The 18,958-nt window shown below is 29.5% G+C and overlaps 1 protein-coding gene across 1 annotated transcript; it reads left to right on the forward strand.

Annotated features, from left to right (window-relative positions):
* Positions 1–1,106: 1,106 nt before the first annotated feature.
* Positions 1,107–8,090, forward strand: LOC111882667 (auxin response factor 5). Its single transcript, XM_023879039.3, has 15 exons — positions 1,107–1,261; positions 1,804–1,907; positions 2,110–2,222; positions 3,089–3,187; positions 3,302–3,358; positions 4,289–4,441; positions 4,519–4,603; positions 4,705–4,795; positions 5,082–5,246; positions 5,334–5,456; positions 5,759–5,834; positions 6,130–6,265; positions 6,354–7,309; positions 7,417–7,607; positions 7,715–8,090. Exons 1-15 carry the CDS (start codon positions 1,242–1,244, stop codon positions 7,881–7,883), a joined length of 2,538 nt encoding a protein of 845 aa, XP_023734807.1. The 5' UTR covers positions 1,107–1,241; the 3' UTR covers positions 7,884–8,090.
* Positions 8,091–18,958: the final 10,868 nt, after the last annotated feature.

Raw genomic sequence — 18,958 nt, forward strand, 5'->3', positions numbered from 1 at the left:
ATAAAATGGTGATGAAGATGATGCTGGTGTAGGAAGATGAATAATAGAGATGTAACGAGCAAAAAAAAAATGAACGAGATTCATTAATTACCTGTTATGCGTGTATGATTGTATTCATCCCCAGTTAGATTTTCTTATACATTGAATCACTAATAAAAAAGATCACCAACATCAATTAAGTTTGAATCCAATGATAAGGCGGTTGGCAATGGTGATAGGAGGCTAAAGATGGAGATTGGTGATGATGATGGTGAAAATCGATGATTGATAAACCCTAATTGCAGCCGCCAACTGAAAATCGATGATTGATAAACCCTAGCGTTCTTTGGCTGAATATCCTCCATGTTCAGCCTCCTTAGATCGATAACAACGATAATCGACAGAGAGAATAAGAAGCCAGGCGACGTGAGTCCTTTTGTTGATCTACCTGTAGGTGAAAAAGAATAATACAAGAGAGGATATAGGAGAGAGAGTAGTTCAAATATATTTATTTTATTTCCTTAATCGCAAGAAATCAATTAAATGATCCCTTAATTAAAATTACAAAATGTCCAAAATACCCTTAAATGATTTATTTAATTATTTATTATTTCTTGAATTCTCATTGGTGTATTTAGGAATACAATAGTTGCTAGAAATATTTGAACCTAACACGCGCTCTCTCTCTCTCTATATATATATATATATGTATATATCACTCATACACACATCATTATTTGTTTAATGTAAAATTATATTAAAAATTCAAACGTCAAATATTCTCCAATACGTGTATAATATATTTATATTGAAATAAAAACATATATTATTTCAACCAAATACAAAAGTGACGCTACTTTATACACGCCAATTTCCGTATAATGAAATCTAAAGTACGTTAAAGAATTTGTCTTTTCTGTGGAGAGGTGATGTATAAAAGTTAACTACCAATTCTTTAATACAACTCTCTCTTGTCTTTGATCTTGAAAGTGTGAGTTCGTTTTCGTGTGTCTATACTCTTTCTCTTCTCTCTGTGTCTCTGTTCACAAGAAACTTATTTAAAACTTCAAAGCTGCAAAATGTAATCACCCCATATAACCCAAGTGTGTGACAGCAGGTTCAGATTTTAGCATGCACTCCCTTTTCTTTCTTCCTTTCTGCTTTCCCAAACATATTTTATTTTAAAATAAACACACTTCTGTGTGTTTTTTTTGTTTGTTTGTGGAGTGAAGAGAGAGAGATGAAGAACGGAAATCAGTATTATGACCACTTTCACAGAAAGGTGATTGCTTTTCCATGGAGGTCCCTATAAACACTCATACACACAGAGCACTCCTATATGCCTTGGTAGGCGTGCTTTGATGCAAAAAAAAAAAAAAAATCAAGCCTTTTTCTTTTCTTTTCTTCTTTCTTTCTTTTTTTACTGTTGTTGTTTTGATTACAAGATTAGCCCCACTTTATGTTTGCAGGTTTATGTTTCTTGGTTGTGCGTTTTTGAGGCATGCTCTGTGTGTCTTTGGATTGTATTCTAGATTCCTCTGTGTTTGCCCCCTAAATTAGACATTAGATTCCTTTCGTTTCTTTTGTTTTCTTTCGTTGGTTTCTATGAAATGTGATTTGTTCTTTTTGTTTTTGGCTAATTTGTTTACGTTTTGACCTTCGTTGGTGGGGTTTCTTGGTTTCTTCGAGTGAAAAAAAACGAGATTTCTATCAATTTTTCGTCAATTTCGTGTCAAGATTGGATCTTTATGATATGGGTTTTCGAGTTTTCGATTTATTCGTTTGATTATGAAGAGACCCTTATTTTGTTCTTGAAAGTTGTAGTATGGCTGCCATTGAAGAGAAGCTCAATTCATCAGGTGTAAACAGTGGGTCACACAGTTTACTTGAAGAGATGAAATTGTTGAAGGAAATGCAGGACCATTCTGGTTAGTTTTTCTTTACCTTTTTCCCAAATATTATTTTGCATACCAAAAACCTTCCATTTTTGTTCGCATTTCGTAAGATTTGGAAACTAGACTCATATCCAAAAGTATTTTGCTAAAAAAACGATCTTTTTTAGGTTGTTTCTTCCGGAGTTTTTGGATTATTTGTTTATATAAATATAAGTTTTCTTTTAAAAAATTTCAGCGATAAAGAAGCCAATAAATTCAGAGCTGTGGCATGCATGTGCTGGACCATTAGTTACTCTTCCACAGGTTGGAAGCCTTGTTTATTACTTCCCACAAGGACATAGCGAACAGGTTTGATTCCTCATAATCTTTTATTTTTTGGGTTAATTTCTTTTTAATTAACCTTGTTTTTCAAAGAAAATAATACGTTATAATCTTAATTTCAACTTTTTATAGTTTTAAAGAGTTAAAGTCAACCATTTTGCTTGAATTGAAATCTTGAATCTAACTCATGTTGTTTTCGCATCATGTCCTACATGTATATTATGAGTTAGTATTATGAGGCTATTTTGGTTTAAATTTATTTATGGAATATGTGGTCCCTTGAAATTTGGAAAAGTGAGGGATCTAGATTTATGCAAATTTTTTTGGCTAAATGCAAGAAATACAACACTTTCTATATGTTTTATTATAACAATCCTACGTTCATTTATCACTTTACATTTAACATTTTCCTTAATAAAGCTTTGTATTATGAAAAAAAAACCTCACTATATAAATGATTCTAAAGGTCAATAATGAGATGACAATAATAACAAAATTAAAAAGGGGCTAACAAGCTACTCCTCAAACGAGTTAATTCCGAAATTGGATATATTTTTAAAGTTAATAAGAAAAAAAAAGAAAATATGATACTGTAACCAAAAGAAATGGTAATAAAATGCTATAATAAATGAGCGTAAGTTATTACTTCTTACATTTTCTTTTTTAAATTTTCAAAACATTTGAAGTTTTTAGGGTAGACACATGTTGTACAATGCTATAAAAAAATTGAAGTACAATGTTTTAAAAGAAAAAGAAAAAGAAAAAGAAAATATACTATTATAATAGATAAATAAACAAAATATGTTACTGTTTCTCGCATTTAAGTATTTTTAATAGTGCACATAACAACTTTTTATTATTTTTTTTGAAAAATTATCTTTTTTTTTTATCAGGTAGCAGTTTCAACAAATAGAACAGCAACATCACAAGTTCCAAATTATCCGAATCTTCCCTCTCAGCTATTGTGCCAAGTTTTAAATGCTACATTACATGTATTACTATTCCCCCTTAATTATCTCTCATCAAACTATATATTTTAAAAACATTTTTACCCTTTCTTTATGCTTTCCTTAATTCTCTTTTGTCTATTTTGGTCATTTAAATAGGCAGATAAAGATACCGATGAGATCTATGCCCAAATGAGCCTTCGACCAGTGAACTCAGTGAGTCATTATAGCATTTTATTTACTTGTGTATCATATAACTACTACTATTTTTTTTTTCTTTCTATTACAATATTGTAATTGTACTTTGAAAAAACTAAACATCTATATCATTTTTTTTTCTAATTTGGATGTTATATTTTGAAAAGTGTATCAATGTATAGATGTTACACTTACATTGCTATATAATGTGGTAGATTTTTCAAATTTGTAATTGGAGAAAGAAAAGGTAAATGTTATAATAAACATGTAAATTAAATTAGGTTGCTATTTTTTGCATTTAATCCTTTCATCTCCCTCTAGACATGTTAAATTTTTATTATGGATTAATCTCATAAAAGACCTTATATTTTGTGTTTTTTCCGGATTAAACCTTAACTTTATTTTTTTCCTTGAAAAAGACCTTGCATTTTTTCATTTTTTTCGATTTGCCACTTTAGTCTTTTTCTTCTGGAAAATGTGAGGGTTTTTTTTCAGGAAAAAAAGACAAAGTTGAGGGTCTTTTTCGAAAAAAATGAAAAAATAGGTCTTTTCAGGAAAAAAAAATAAAGTTGAGGATTAATCCAGAAACAAACACAAAATATAAGGTCTTTTATGAGATGTAAATACCATCATACTTGACACCTCTCATTCAAAATATAGTATTTGTTTTACATTGATACAAAAAAGTCAACTAGGGTGGTTTAAAAAGTCAAATAACTCTAAATTCCAAAATAACAATGCACATTACAAACTACAAATGCCTTAATAAGAACTTCTTTTTAAAACTACAATGTTGCAATAGAAAGAAACAAAATTGGGATACCATAATACAAAAATAAATGAAAGTAAATTGCTATATCTTTCACTAAACCTTTTCTTTTATAAACATAATCATCAAAATTGGAAGTTTGAGAATAAATTTTGTGTGAAAATAAACTTTGGAATCAGGAAAAAGATGTTCTTCCAATTCCAGACTTTGGAATAAAACCAAGTAGACATCCGAGTGAATTCTTTTGCAAGACTTTGACACCAAGTGATACAAGCACACATGGTGGCTTTTCTGTACCCCGTAGGGCAGCAGAAAAACTCTTTCCACAATTGGTAATAATTTTTTTATTAAATACACTTTGTAAAATAAAAAAAATAAATATATATTTAAAACCATTTTTTTCTTTCAGGATTTTTCAATGCAACCTCCAACTCAAGAGCTTATTGTTCGAGATTTGCATGATAATACATGGACATTTCGTCATATATACCGCGGTGAGCATTTTGTTTTTGTCTTTCGTTAAAGGGTAGTTTTGTCATTTACAAAATCTATTTACGTGAAATGTCTAAAATACCCTCCATGATTTTATATGCAGGGCAGCCAAAACGACACTTACTGACTACGGGGTGGAGTATGTTTGTTGGTGCAAAAAGGCTTAAAGCTGGTGATGCGGTTTTATTTATAAGGTACGATTTCTTTCTATTTATAGTCTCTTCACATGTCTAAAATATCATATGATAATGTTGACGTAAGGGTAAATGAGTAATTTTAGGCCTTGTTTCATTTTTTTTCGATTTGCTACACTAATGTTTTTTAAAAGAGTTGAACTCGAGTAAGGCCTTGTTTCTTGTCCATTTAATATTGTTTGGATAAATAAAATCTAAATAATATTTAAGAAAATGACAACACTTTGTAAAAAATAGAAGTAAAAAAGTAAGTAAGGGCAAATTTGTAATTATTTTAATGTTGTAGGGATGAGAAGTCACAATTATTGTTGGGAGTGAGGAGAGCGAACCGCCAACAAACTTCGTTACCGTCATCGGTTTTATCCGCCGACAGTATGCACATCGGAGTCCTTGCAGCCGCCGCTCATGCCGCCGCTAATAGGAGTCCCTTTACAATTTTCTACAATCCTAGGTAAAATGTTTTATTTATATAATTAAAATTTAAAACATGAAAATATTTAATTTAAAAATGTCTTATATATTTTTCTATTTTATTTAGGGCATGCCCTTCGGAATTCGTGATTCCGTTGGTGAGATACCGGAAGTCGGTCTTTGGGACACAACTGTCTGTCGGTATGAGGTTTGGAATGATGTTTGAAACGGAGGAATCAGGAAAACGCCGGTATGTGGATAAAGTTAATAGTTATTATTTTTTTGGAAAGTGAACTGATTCGTACCCCATAATTTTTTTTTTCCAAAGATATCAATTTGTGCATTAAAATATTTTATTGTACAACTTTATAAAGCATGAATTGTTGTGTATGGAGAAAAATTGTTTTGTACGAATCATTTCCGTTTTTGAAATGGTAGAGTATAGAAATGATTTTTTTTCTTCCTAATTATCTTCCTATCCATGTGAAATGATGATAAGTGTTTAAAAATATTATTACTTTTATTAATTAAGTAATCTTATTCTTAATGAAGATATATGGGCACAATTGTTGGGATAAGTGATGTGGATCCATTAAGATGGCCTGGATCTAAGTGGCATAATCTCCAGGTAATTAATGAACGCGTTTTTTTGGTTATAACATGAATGAAATAATGTATGGATAATTAAGGTAGTGTTTGGTATGATGGAATCAAAGAAGGAATGGAATTGGTCATTCCATTAGAAAGGAAAATAAACTACATTTGTTTTGTCTAGTGTTTTTTTGTCCACTCCATTGAACGGAATACAAAAATGTAATATAGCCTTTATTATTTACTTAAGTTTTTTAATCACAAAAAAAAAAAGATGTTTACTAATTTATTGAAAAATAATTTTAATTTTCTTGTTCATGTTATGAAATCAGGTTGAGTGGGATGAGCCAGGTTGTGGTGATAAACAAAGCCGAGTGAGTCCATGGGACATTGAAGCACCAGAAAGTCTCTTCATTTTCCCTTCTCTAACTTCAAGTCTCAAAAGACCTTTCAATTCCGCTTTTCTAGGTGAAATTCCATTCCTTTGTCATATTTACCTTTTTGCCCTTGTCCTATCATAAATTTTTTTAGTGACATTTTTTGTAAATGTAATTAGGAGCACAAACCGAATGGGACAATATGGTAACCCGACCATTCATGCGGGCCCCGGAAACAATAAACGGAAACTTTTCAAACCCTTCAATGTCTAGCTTATGGTCAGAACAACTCGTCAAAATGTTAATGAAACCACAAACCAATCACAATACGCCACCTGTGATTCAAGATACTTTCACCACTAATCGCCCACAATTTCACCTCATTCAACCCAACACCACCACCACCATAACCGCCGCCTCACCGCCACAATCCACCCAAAATCTCTCCGGCGACCACCAATCCGATCAGAAACCACCGATAACAGTCACTTCCGACACAATAAAACCAGAATCAAAACCAATGTCCCCGTTTCTCAATCAATTATCCCCGTTTGACTCGAGCGTACTCCATGGTCAACAATTCGACTCCCCCCAAATCGATTCTTCAAGTCTTAACGGGTTATTCCCGTACCCGGACACAAACGTATTGAACCCGTATCAATCTCTCGGATCCGAAACGTGGGACCCACAACCCAACAACACTTCACGATCTTTCTTCCAACAAAACACGGGACCCACGAATTACGGTTTCAAAGATTTATCCGATGAAAATCAAACCCACAACAATGTCTACAATTGTATCAATTTCGAGGGTAGTAATGGCGGATCCACGGTGGTTGACCCATCGGTATCGAGTACTGTTTTAGACGAGTTTTGTAATTTGAAAGATATCGAGTTTCAAAACCCGTCTAATTATTTAGTGAGTAATAATAATTTTAGTTCTAGCCAAGATGTTCAATCGCAAATTACTTCTGCTAGTCTTGTGGATTCTCAAGCTTATTCTATGCAAGAATTACCCGATAATTCGGGTGGGGCGTCTTCTAGTAATGGGGAATTCGATGATTCCGGTGGACTTTTGCAGAATAATTCGTGGCAACAAGTTGCAGTTCCTACACGTGTACGCACGTATACCAAGGTTAGAACTTTTGTTACTTTCGATTACAACATTGTTTTTGAGACAAATATATTGTAATTATGATCCAATTTAACGACTTTTGTTTTCCATTTCTTGTGGTGTTACAGATTCAGAAAGCAGGATCAGTTGGGAGGTCTATTGATGTGTCGAGTTTCAAGAACTATGATGAACTTTGTTGTGAAATTGAAAAGATGTTTGGACTCGAGGGATTGCTTAATGATTCCCGAGGATCAGGTTGGAAGTTAGTGTATGTAGATTTCGAGAATGATGTTCTTCTTGTTGGAGATGATCCATGGGAGTAAGTTCCTTCTTTAACAATACGACATAGTTTACCAAAAATCAACAAGTTTAAATTGATGCGTTTAAAAGGTGTTTAAAGGGTTAACGTTATGGTGTAAAATGCAGGGAATTTGTGGGGTGTGTGCGATGTATAAGGATTCTTTCGCCTTCTGAAGTTCAACAGATGGGTGAAGAGGGAATGCAGCTTCTCAACAGCAATGCAGCATTGCAGGCTGGGATTAATGGTGGGTCAGGGTCGGACAATGGTGCGCGTACTTGGGTGGGACCCACATGATCCGATGGGATCTTAGCAAATCATGAACCGGTTGTAGTGACCAGATGAGAGTTAGCAAGATTCTTGGTTTGATTTGTGGTTTGTAGAGATGAAGTGAGTGACAAATTAGTGAAGGAACAAACAACCGATTGTAGCTTTATGAGATGTTTAAAGGATTGTAAACATTTAAAATGCTATATGAATTAAGGATTGTCAGATTTATCTAAATCTCCCCATTCAAAATGAAACTATGTTTATGCTTTCTCATGAATATGCATGCATGGCAGAAGAGTGGAATAGTGAGATTAATTTAATATGCTTAAAAGACGGTTTAATACGGGCTCGGCTTGTTTAAATTCAAAGGGGGCTCGTTTCAAGCTTAATTTTCAAAGCTCGAGTTTAGTTTGTGGAGGATTTAAAGCGTTCGAGCTCGGTCCACTTGTTTGCCAGACGAATATAAATGAGCCTAAGCTTGACTCAAGCTTGTGTTGGTTAATAGTCAAATATCAAAGCTCGTTTGTGTTTTTAAATTCTTTTATCATTATTTGATTTTTAATATTTAATATTGAATTATTTAATAATATTTTAATATATCAAATTAAAATTAAAATTATATTATATAAATATGCATCGGCTTGTTTAGGTCCCGAGCCGATATTGGAGGATAAAACTTGGGTCTGGTCTCTTAAAAAGTAAACGAGCAGGAAACTGAACTCTTGAGCATGTTTAACACGAGTTCGAGTTGAGCTTTTTACGAGTCCATTATAAATAGTTTGATTTATTTACAACCTACATATGCTCAATAGAGCTAATACGACATGGCTACTTTCCATGTCGTATTAGAAGAGAATTGGAATAGATATTGTAATATCGTGAAACCATATTAAGAAATAGTGAAGGACAGGATTAAGCGGGAGACTTGATGTGCATTGTGATACTATAAAATTGGGAAAAATAATTTAATCTAATCGAAATATGGACATGATAGCACATATGTAAAGCATACTCCCTATACTATTAGCATGCACAGCATACACTAACCACAATATATTTATGAATATGGGTGTTTTAGTGAAGATACCAATCTGTCATGTGAAGTACATGTTGGGTAATAACATTAAACTCAATCCTTGTGTGTGTGTATATATATATATATATATATATATATATATATATATATATATATATATATATATATATATATATTTGCTAACTTTCCATTCCCAAATCTGTTTTGATGTTGGATAAAGTGGAATCGATAACTTAAAGTTTTTTTTTTTTTTGTAGGATAAAGTTGGAAGAGCATCAATGGAAGCTAAGAATACCATTGTGATTGGAAGAGCATCAATGGAAGCTAAGAATACCATTGTGATTATGAAGAGATACCATTGTGATTTACATTGTCCCATGCAAAAATATGAGTAGAGTGTTGCTTTTAATCTTAAGTTTTATTGTTGATAAAGGTTGAACCATTTAATGATGAAGCAACATCAAAGCGGATATCAACAAGTAAATTGAAGGTATGGTTCAACATCTTTTTTAATACATGTGTATGAATTGGGGAAATGTCATTTTTTCAATGGCAAAGAACATGTATTAAACAAAAAAGAAAAAAAATCAATCGGAAGAAAACTTCAAACAAGGTCACCAAAACAACATCACACGAGAATAGCTAAGCAGGAGTAAAAATGTTAAATAACGTGCTTTTTGTGTTTGTTTTAAACAATCATGAAAGTGCTTTTGGATATCTTTATTCTGTAATCAATTTAATATTCTGATTTTAATTTCTATTTTAATTTAGTTTTCAGTTTTAGAAATCGATAACCTTGATTTCGGGATATATCGGAACCAACTCACCTTTGATGTTAGAGATGTTATCCTGTTCGGAACCGACCCAAACAACCGACCCAAACAGGAAGAACCAAATACCAAATTTGAAAAAAAATAACCGGTTTGATTGTACCAATATGCGACCAGTTTGTCTATTACCGGTTCTGATATTAACGAGAAAGGACCAGAAAACATATACACTTCGCTTTGGAACCGAAAAGAACAATAAAAATTGGATTGCTTTGGTGGTACTCTTTTCAAACCCAGGGGATATTTGGTATTTTTATAAGCAGAAGCGGCTATTTACGTTACTTAATAAAGATAAATCTTATCGACTCATTCATAAATATTGACTCTATAAAACACTCATGGTGGGTTTCAAACTCCACACAACCCACTTTCAATGATGTCATTTTAACACAATCACTTCTTCGTTGGCTTGTCTTAACATATGATATACTACTATTTATTAACTATATTTACTGAAGTTTTTTTTTTGCCACATATCACACTCATTCAATTTGCTAAATGTGATTTTGTGGCTATTTTGAATTAATTTCTTTTCCAAATGTTATTTTATGAGTTTTTCTATTTTAATAAATTTCATATAATATTTAAATTTAATAATTACAATAAATGTAGTAATAAATGAATATCAATTTTATTTATGGACTTACCTTCTTATTTCAAAATTTCTAAATTAAAGCTCATTAGTTTATTTTGTTTATTTATTTAAATTTAAAACATAAAAAATCAATTTTAATGATTTATTATTTTTTTTAAATTTCTTATAAATCCAAAATTCTTAAATATTTAGACATTTATATTTAATTTTTTTAATTAACACATGTAATACATGAGTTTTACACCTAGTATAATATTACATAAATGATTTTTTCTCGACTACACATAAGTTCTTATTTTTATTTTGTTGTTCGATCATAGAAACTAAAAGGCGGAAGAAAATGAGCATGTGTTTGTGTGTTTGATTAGACATGGGGAAAAAATAAGCACTTCAAATCTCGTTGTCACCGATTAAGCCAATACTTGAAGAAATGAACCGAAATACCCGATAAACGAATAAGCTCAATTTTCAAAACCGGGAACCGAACCCAATAGCTTATTTGATACTAATTTATTTCCGGTTTTGTTTTTCGGTCAACACAATAATCCTACTTGATGTCATAGTATATGATTTTAGAATTTTGATAAAAATGTTGCTGAATGTATAACTGTATAAAGTATATAGACAACAAATCGACAAAATAAAAAAAATTAAATATATGAGAATTGGAAATATTTTTTTTTTGGTATTGTATTTTTAGTTAATAGCATTTAGCCGTTTTGGAATGGGAAATGACAATGTGCTATTTTTTTTATGAATTTACTATTAGTTAAAAAATATCAAGCTTTCTTATTAAGAAGTTTATATATTTTTTTTATCAATGATGTTTTTTTTTCAATGTACTTTTAGTTAGTAGCATTTAGCCCTTTGAAATGTGAAATGGCAAGAAACTAAACATTGTTTGCCGAAAAAAAGTGCTAAAAAAATTATTTGCTGTTGCACAGGTAAACGACTAGTGTAGTGTGTGTGTGTGTGTGTGTGTATATATATATATATATATATATATATATATATATATATAAACATTGTAGTTTTAAGATAATAGAAATGAAATATTATCTACTAGGAGTAGGACCCATGTTTCGTATGAATCGGAAAGTTTTTTTTATTTTTATTTTTATTTTTTTATTTTTTTTATTTTTTATTTTTTTATTTTTTTTTTCAGGTTGGTTTATTTACATTAAATTATTATAGGGAATTCATTGTTTTGTGCATATAAACTATTGTTTATTATATATTATATTAAAAAATGATAGAAAAGATATCCTTGGTACAACTAACATCAAAACAAAGGATGGAATTGTTGGATTAGGTGCATTTAAGCTCATAATTATAATTGGTATGTACTTGAACCGAGAGTAGCATGGTCCATTTCGAGTTGAGCTTTTTACGAGTCGATCATAAATAGTTTGATTTATTTACAACCCTACGTATGCTCAATAGAGCATTTTGTAAATGGTACTTTGCATGTTGTATTAGAAGAGAATTGGAATAGATATTGTAATAACGTGAAACCATATTAAGAAATAGTGAAGGACATGATTAAACGGGAGACTTGATGTGCATTGTGATACTACAAAATTGGGAAAAGTAATTTAATATAATCGAAATATGGACATGGTAGCACATATGTAAAGCATAATCCCTATACTATTAGCATGCACAATATACACTAACCATAATATATTTATGAATATGGGTGTTTTAGTGAAGATACCAATCTGTCATGCGAACTACATGTTGGGTAATAACATTAAACTCAATCCTTATATATATATATATATATATATATATATATATATATATATATATATATATATATATATATATATATATATATATATATATATATATATATATATATATATATATTTGCTACCTTTCCATTCCCAAATCTGTTTTGATGTTGGATAAAGTGGAATCGATAACTTAAAGTTTTTTTTTGTAGGATAAAGTTGGAAGAGCATCAATGGAAGCTAAGAATACCATTGTGATTATGAAGAGATACCATTGTGATTTATATTGTGCCATGCAAAAATATGAGTAGAGTGTTGCTTTTAATCTTAAGTTTTATTGTTGATAAAGGTTGGACCATTTAATGATGAAACAACATCAAAGCGGATATCAACAAGTAAATTGAAGGTACGGTTCAACATCTTTTTTAATACATGTGTATGAATTGGGGAAATGTCATTTTTTTAATGGCAAAGAACATGTATTAAACAAAAAAGAAAAAAAAATCCATGGGAAGAAAACTTCAAACAAGGACACCAAAACAACATCACATGAGAATAGCTAAGCAGGAGTAAAAAGGTTAAATAACGTGCTTTTTGTGTTTGTTTTAAACAATCATGAAAGTGCTTTTGGATATCTTTATTCTGTAATCTATTTAATATTATGATTTTAATTTCTATTTTAATTTATTTTTCAGTTTTAGAAATCGATAACCTTGATTTCGGGGTATATCGGAACCAACTCACCTTTGATGTTAGAGACGTTATCTTGTTCGACCCAAACAGGAAGAACCAAATACCAAATTTGAACAAAAATAACCGGTTTGATTGTACCAATATGCGACCAGTTTGTGTATTACCGGTTGATATTAACGAGAAAGGACTAGAAAACATATACACTTCGCTTTGGAACGAAAAGAACAATCAAAATTGGATTGGTTTGGTGGTACTCTTTTCATACCCAGGGGATATTTGGTATTTTTATAAGTAGAAGGGGCTATTTACGTTACTTAGTAAAGATAAATGTTATAGACTCATTCACAAATATTGACTCTATAAAACACTCATGGTGGGTTTCAAACTCCACACAACCCACTTTCAATGATGTCATTTTAACACAATCACTTCTTTTTTGGCTTGTCTTAACATATGATATACTACTATTTATTAACTATATCTACTCTATTAAATGAAGTTTCTTTTTTGCCCCATATCACACTCTCATTCAATTTGCCAAATGTTATTTTGTGGCTATTTTGAATTAATTTCTTTTCCAAATGTCATTTTATGAGTTTTTCTATTTTAATAAATTTCATATAATATTTAAATTTAATAATTATAATAAATGTAGTAATAAATGAATATCAAAATCATTAATGGACATACCTTCTTATTTCAAAATTTCTAAATTAAAGCTCATTAGTTTATTTTGTTTATTTATTTAAATTTAAAAGATAAAAATCAATTTTAATAATTCATTATTTTTTTTTAAATTTCTTATAAATCCAAAGTTCTTAAATATTTAGACATTTATATTTTTTTTTTAATTAACACATGTAATACATGAGTTTTACACCTAGTATAATATTACATAAATGATTTTTTCACGACTACACATAAGTTCTTATTTTTATTTATTTTTATTTTGTTGTTTGATCACAGAAACTAGAAGGCGGAAGAAACTGAGCATGTGTTTGTGTGTTTGATCAGACATGGGGAAAAAATAAGCCCTTCAAATATCGTTGTAACCGATTAAGCCCAATACTTGAAGAACTGGACCGAAATACCCGATAAACGAATAAGCCCAATCTACAAAACCGGGAACCGAACCCAATAGTTTATTTGATACTAATTTATTTCCGGTTTTGTTTTTCGGTCAACACTATAATCCTACTTGATGCCATAGTATATGATTTTAGAATTTTAATAAAAATGCTGCTGAATGTATAACTTTATAAAGTACATAGATAATAAATCTACAAAATAAAAAAATTAAATATATGAGAATTGGAAATATACTTTTTTTTTTGGTTTTGTATGTTTAGTTAACAACATTTAGCCGTTTTGGAATGGGAAATGGCAATGTGCTATTTTTTTTTTTTTATCAATTTAATATTAATTAAAAAAATATCAAGCTTTCTTAATATGAAGTTTATATATATATATATATATATATATATATATATATATATATATATATATATATATATATATATATATATATATATATATTTATCAATGATGTTTTTTTTTCAATTTACTTTTAGTTAGTAGCATTTAGCCCTTTGAAATGTGAAATGGCAAGAAACTAAACATTGTTTGCCAAAAAAAAGTGCTAAAAAAATTATTTGCTGCCCGCTGTTTTTTACAGGTAAACGACTAGTGTAGTGTGTGTATATATATATATATATATATATATATATATATATATATATATATATATATATATATATATATATATATATAAATATTGTAGTTTTAAGATAATAGAAATGAAATATTATCTGTAACTAGGAGTAAGACCCATGTTTCGTATGGATCGGAAAGTTTTTTTTTTTCAGGTTGGTTTATTTACAATAAATTATTATAGGGAATTCATTGTTTTGTGCATATAAATTATTGTTGATTATATATTATACTAAAAACTGATAGAAAAGATATCCTTGGTACAACTAACATCAAAACAAATGATGGAACTGTTGGATTAGGTGCGTTTAAGCCCATAATTATAATTGATATGTACTTGAACCAAGAGTAGCATTGTCCTTTTCGAGTTGAGCTTTTTACGAGTCGATCATAAATAGTTTGATTTATTTACAACCCTACGTATGCTCAATAGAGCATTTTGTAAATGGTACTTTGCATGTCATATTAGAAGAGAATTGGAATAGATATTGTAATATCGTGAAACCATATTAAGAAATAGTGAAAGACAGGATTAAGCGGGAGACTTGATGTGCATTGTGATACTACAAAATTGGGAAAAGTAATTTAATATAATCGAAATATGGACATGGTAGCACATATGTAAAGCATAATCCCTATACTATTAGCATGCACAATATACACTAACCACGATATATTTATGAATATGGGTGTTTTAGTGAAGATACCTATCTGTCATGCGAACTACCCGTTGGGTAATAACATTAAACTCAATCCTTGTGTGTGTGTATGTGTATATATATATATATATATATATATATATATATATATATATATATATATATATATACATATATATTTGCTACCTTTCCATTCCCAAATCTGTTTCGATGTTGGATAAAGTGGAATCGATAACTTAAAGTTTTTTTTTTCTTGTAGGATAAAGTTGGAAGAGCATCAATGGAAGCTAAGAATACCATTGTGATTATGAAGAGATACCATTGTGATTTACATTGTGCCATGCAAAAATATGAGTAGAGTGTTGCTTTTAATCTTAAGTTTTATTGTTGATAAAGGTTGGACCATTTAATGATGAAACAACATCAAAGCGGATATCAACAAGTAAATTGAAGGTACGGTTCAACATCCTTTTTAATACATGTGTATGAATTGGGGAAATGTCATTTTTTTAATGGCAAAGAACATGTATTAAACAAAAAAGAAAAAAAAAATCCATGGGAAGAAAACTTCAAACAAGGACACCAAAACAACATCACACGAGAATAGCTAAGCAGGAGTAAAAAGGTTAAATAACGTGCTTTTTGTATTTGTTTTAAACAATCATGAAAGTGCTTTTGGATATCTTTATTCTGTAATCTATTTAATATTATGATTTTAATTTCTATTTTAATTTAGTTTTCAGTTTTAGAAAACGATAACCTTGATTTCGGGGTATATCGGAACCAACTCACCTTTGATGTTAGAGATGTTATCCTGTTCGGAACCGACCCAAACAGGAAGAACCAAATACCAAATTTGAACAAAAATAACCAGTTTGATTGTACCAATATGCGACCAGTTTGTGTATTACCGGTTGATATTAACGAGAAAGGACTAGAAAACATATACACTTCGCTTTGGAACGAAAAGAACAATCAAAATTGGATTGGTTTGGTGGTACTCTTTTCATACCCAGGGGATATTTGGTATTTTTATAAGTAGAAGGGGCTATTTGCGTTACTTAGTAAAGATAAATCTTATAGACTCATTCACAAATATTGACTCTATAAAACACTCATGGTGGGTTTCAAACTCCACACAACCCACTATTAATGATGTCATTTTAACACAATCACTTCTTTGTTGGCTTGTCTTAACATATGATATACTACTATTTGTTAACTATATCTACTCTATTAAATGAAGTTTTTTTTTTTTTTTTTTTTTTTTTTTTTTTTTTTTTTTTTTTTTTTTTGCCACATATAACACTCTCATTCAATTTGCCAAATGTCATTTTGTGGCTATTTTGAATTAATTTCTTTTCCAAATGTCATTTTATGAGTTTTTCTATTTTAATAAATTTCATATAATATTTAAATATAATAATTATAATAAATGTAGTAATAAATGAATATCAATTTCATTAATGGACATACCTTTTTATTTTAAAATTTCTAAATTAAAGCTCATTAGTTTATTTTGTTTATTTATTTAAATTTAAAAGATAAAAAATCAATTTTAATAATTCGTTATTTTTTAAAATTTCTTATAAATCCAAAGTTCTTAAATATTTAGACATTTATATTTAATTTTTTTTAATTAACACATGTAATACATGAGTTTTACACCTAGTATAATATTACATAAATGATTTTTTCTCGACTACACATAAGTTCTTATTTTTATTTTGTTGTTCGATCACAGAAACTAGAAGGCGGAAGAAAATGAGCATGTGTTTGTGTGTTTTATCAGGGAAAAAATAAGCCCTTTAAATATCGTTAAAACCGATTAAGCCCAATCCTTGAAGAACTGAACCAAATACTCGATAAACGAATAAGCCCAATTTACAAAATCGGGAACCGAACCCAATAGCTTTATTGATCCTAATTCATTTACATTTTTGTTTTTCGGTCAAAACAGTAATCCTACTTGATGCCATAGTATATGATTTTAGAATTTTGATAAAAATGTTGCTGAATGTATAACTCTGTAAAGTACATAAACAATAAATCTACAAAATAAAAAAAATTAAATATATGGGAAATGGAAATATACTTTTTTTTTGGCATTGTATTTTTAGTTAATAGCATTTAGCCATTTGGAATGGGAAATGGCAATGTGTTATTTTTTTTTTTATCAATGTACTATTAATTAAAAAATATCAAGCTTTCTTAATATGAAGTTTATATTTTTTTTATCAATGATGTTTTTTTATCAATGTATTTTAGTTAGTAGCATTTATCCCTTTGAAATGTGAAATGGCAAGAAACTAAACATTGTCCGTTGAAAAAAAGTGCTTAAAAAAATTATTTGCTGCCCGCCGTTTTGCGTAGGTAAACGACTAGTATATATATATATATATATATATATATATATATATATATATATATATATATATATATATATATATATATATATATATATATATATATATATATATATATATAAACATTGTAGTTTTAAGATAATAGAAATGATATATTATCTGTAACTAGGAGGAGGACATGCTTCGCATGGACAGGAACCTTTTTTTTTTTTTTTTTTTACAGGTTAGATTTATTTACAATAAGTTATTGTTGATTATATATAGGGAATTCATAGTTGATTATATATTATATTAAAATTGATACAAAAGATATCCTTGGTACTACTAACATCAATACAAAGGATGGAACAACTTCTAACCCGCTACTACAAACTTTCCATGTTCATACATCGTCAACAATTACCTGCAAAATTTTTTGGTAAGTTTTTGTTGACTTTTCAGTCAGTTGGGACTGTTGCTGTGAGAGCGATTGGAACGTGAACGGAGGGGCACACGCGAGATTGTTCATCACTTCTACTTTGACTTCGAGATCTTGATACAACCACCACTTGAAATTCATAAAAAAATCAAAGGGTTAAATACAAGAAGTAGCAATGCATTTTCATTTTTTTTTTTATTATTATTGTCCTCCACCAGTTTGTTTATCAAGCAACACTCTCGTATAAACAGAGACAGATACATATTCATGCAACTACATATACTACTAATGTTTTAAATTTCTTATAAAAGAACTAAATTATGTGAAAAATGAACTTTTAATCATTTTATATCAAGTTTTGCTTAAGTAAAACAATGCACTTTTAAAGTACAATGCTATAACAATGTTACCTAGTTTGGATACATAACAACAAACACATGCATACACAGCAAGTCACAAATATACATATATAAAATGATCTTTTAATCATTTATTTCAAGTTTTTTTTTTTAAATAATTAGAGCACTGTACTTTTAAATGTATAATGTTATAACAATTTTACCTATTTAAGATATATAGCTGTAGAGACATATAGGAAGAAAATATGGGCAAGTTTTTGTCAAACTTTCAACGGGAAATACTTTTATGTTTTTATAAGATTTAAGGGCCATTTGGTCATATGTGCTCCACATTTATCCATAGGTAATATATGGATCCAAATCCATGTACCTATAAACTGAAAACAGAATAAAATAATTAGCTTTTATTTTCATCAAAAATTTATTAAGAAATTGAAAGCAAAAAAGCTTACCAAACATCATCAAAATTACCTTCAGTATTCATCAATTTGATGTAGTCTTTACCTAATAATGTAAAGTAATGTGTTAAACCTGAAAATGTTTATTTGCATATAGTGCACATAATCCTACTTCTTTGTGCATTAATAGTTAAACTTTTATCAAATGCACAATATCTAAATCAAAGAGGGGATGAATAAGCAAAACATATTATACGTACATGTTTGTGTATAACCACTCATCACCTTTTTTGGATTTTCTT

Source organism: Lactuca sativa, chromosome 2 (genome assembly GCF_002870075.4).
Source record: "Lactuca sativa cultivar Salinas chromosome 2, Lsat_Salinas_v11, whole genome shotgun sequence".
NCBI lineage: Eukaryota > Viridiplantae > Streptophyta > Magnoliopsida > Asterales > Asteraceae > Lactuca > Lactuca sativa.

Bases quoted from the DNA above. Each gene is read 5' to 3' on its own strand.
- LOC111882667 (XM_023879039.3), top strand. From the start codon at position 1,242: ATGACCACTTTCACAGAAAG. The intron at 1,908-2,109 runs GTTAGTTTTTCT...AAAAAATTTCAG, and splicing joins GGAAATGCAGGACCATTCTG to CGATAAAGAAGCCAATAAAT. The intron at 3,359-4,288 runs GTGAGTCATTAT...CTTTGGAATCAG, and splicing joins GCCTTCGACCAGTGAACTCA to GAAAAAGATGTTCTTCCAAT.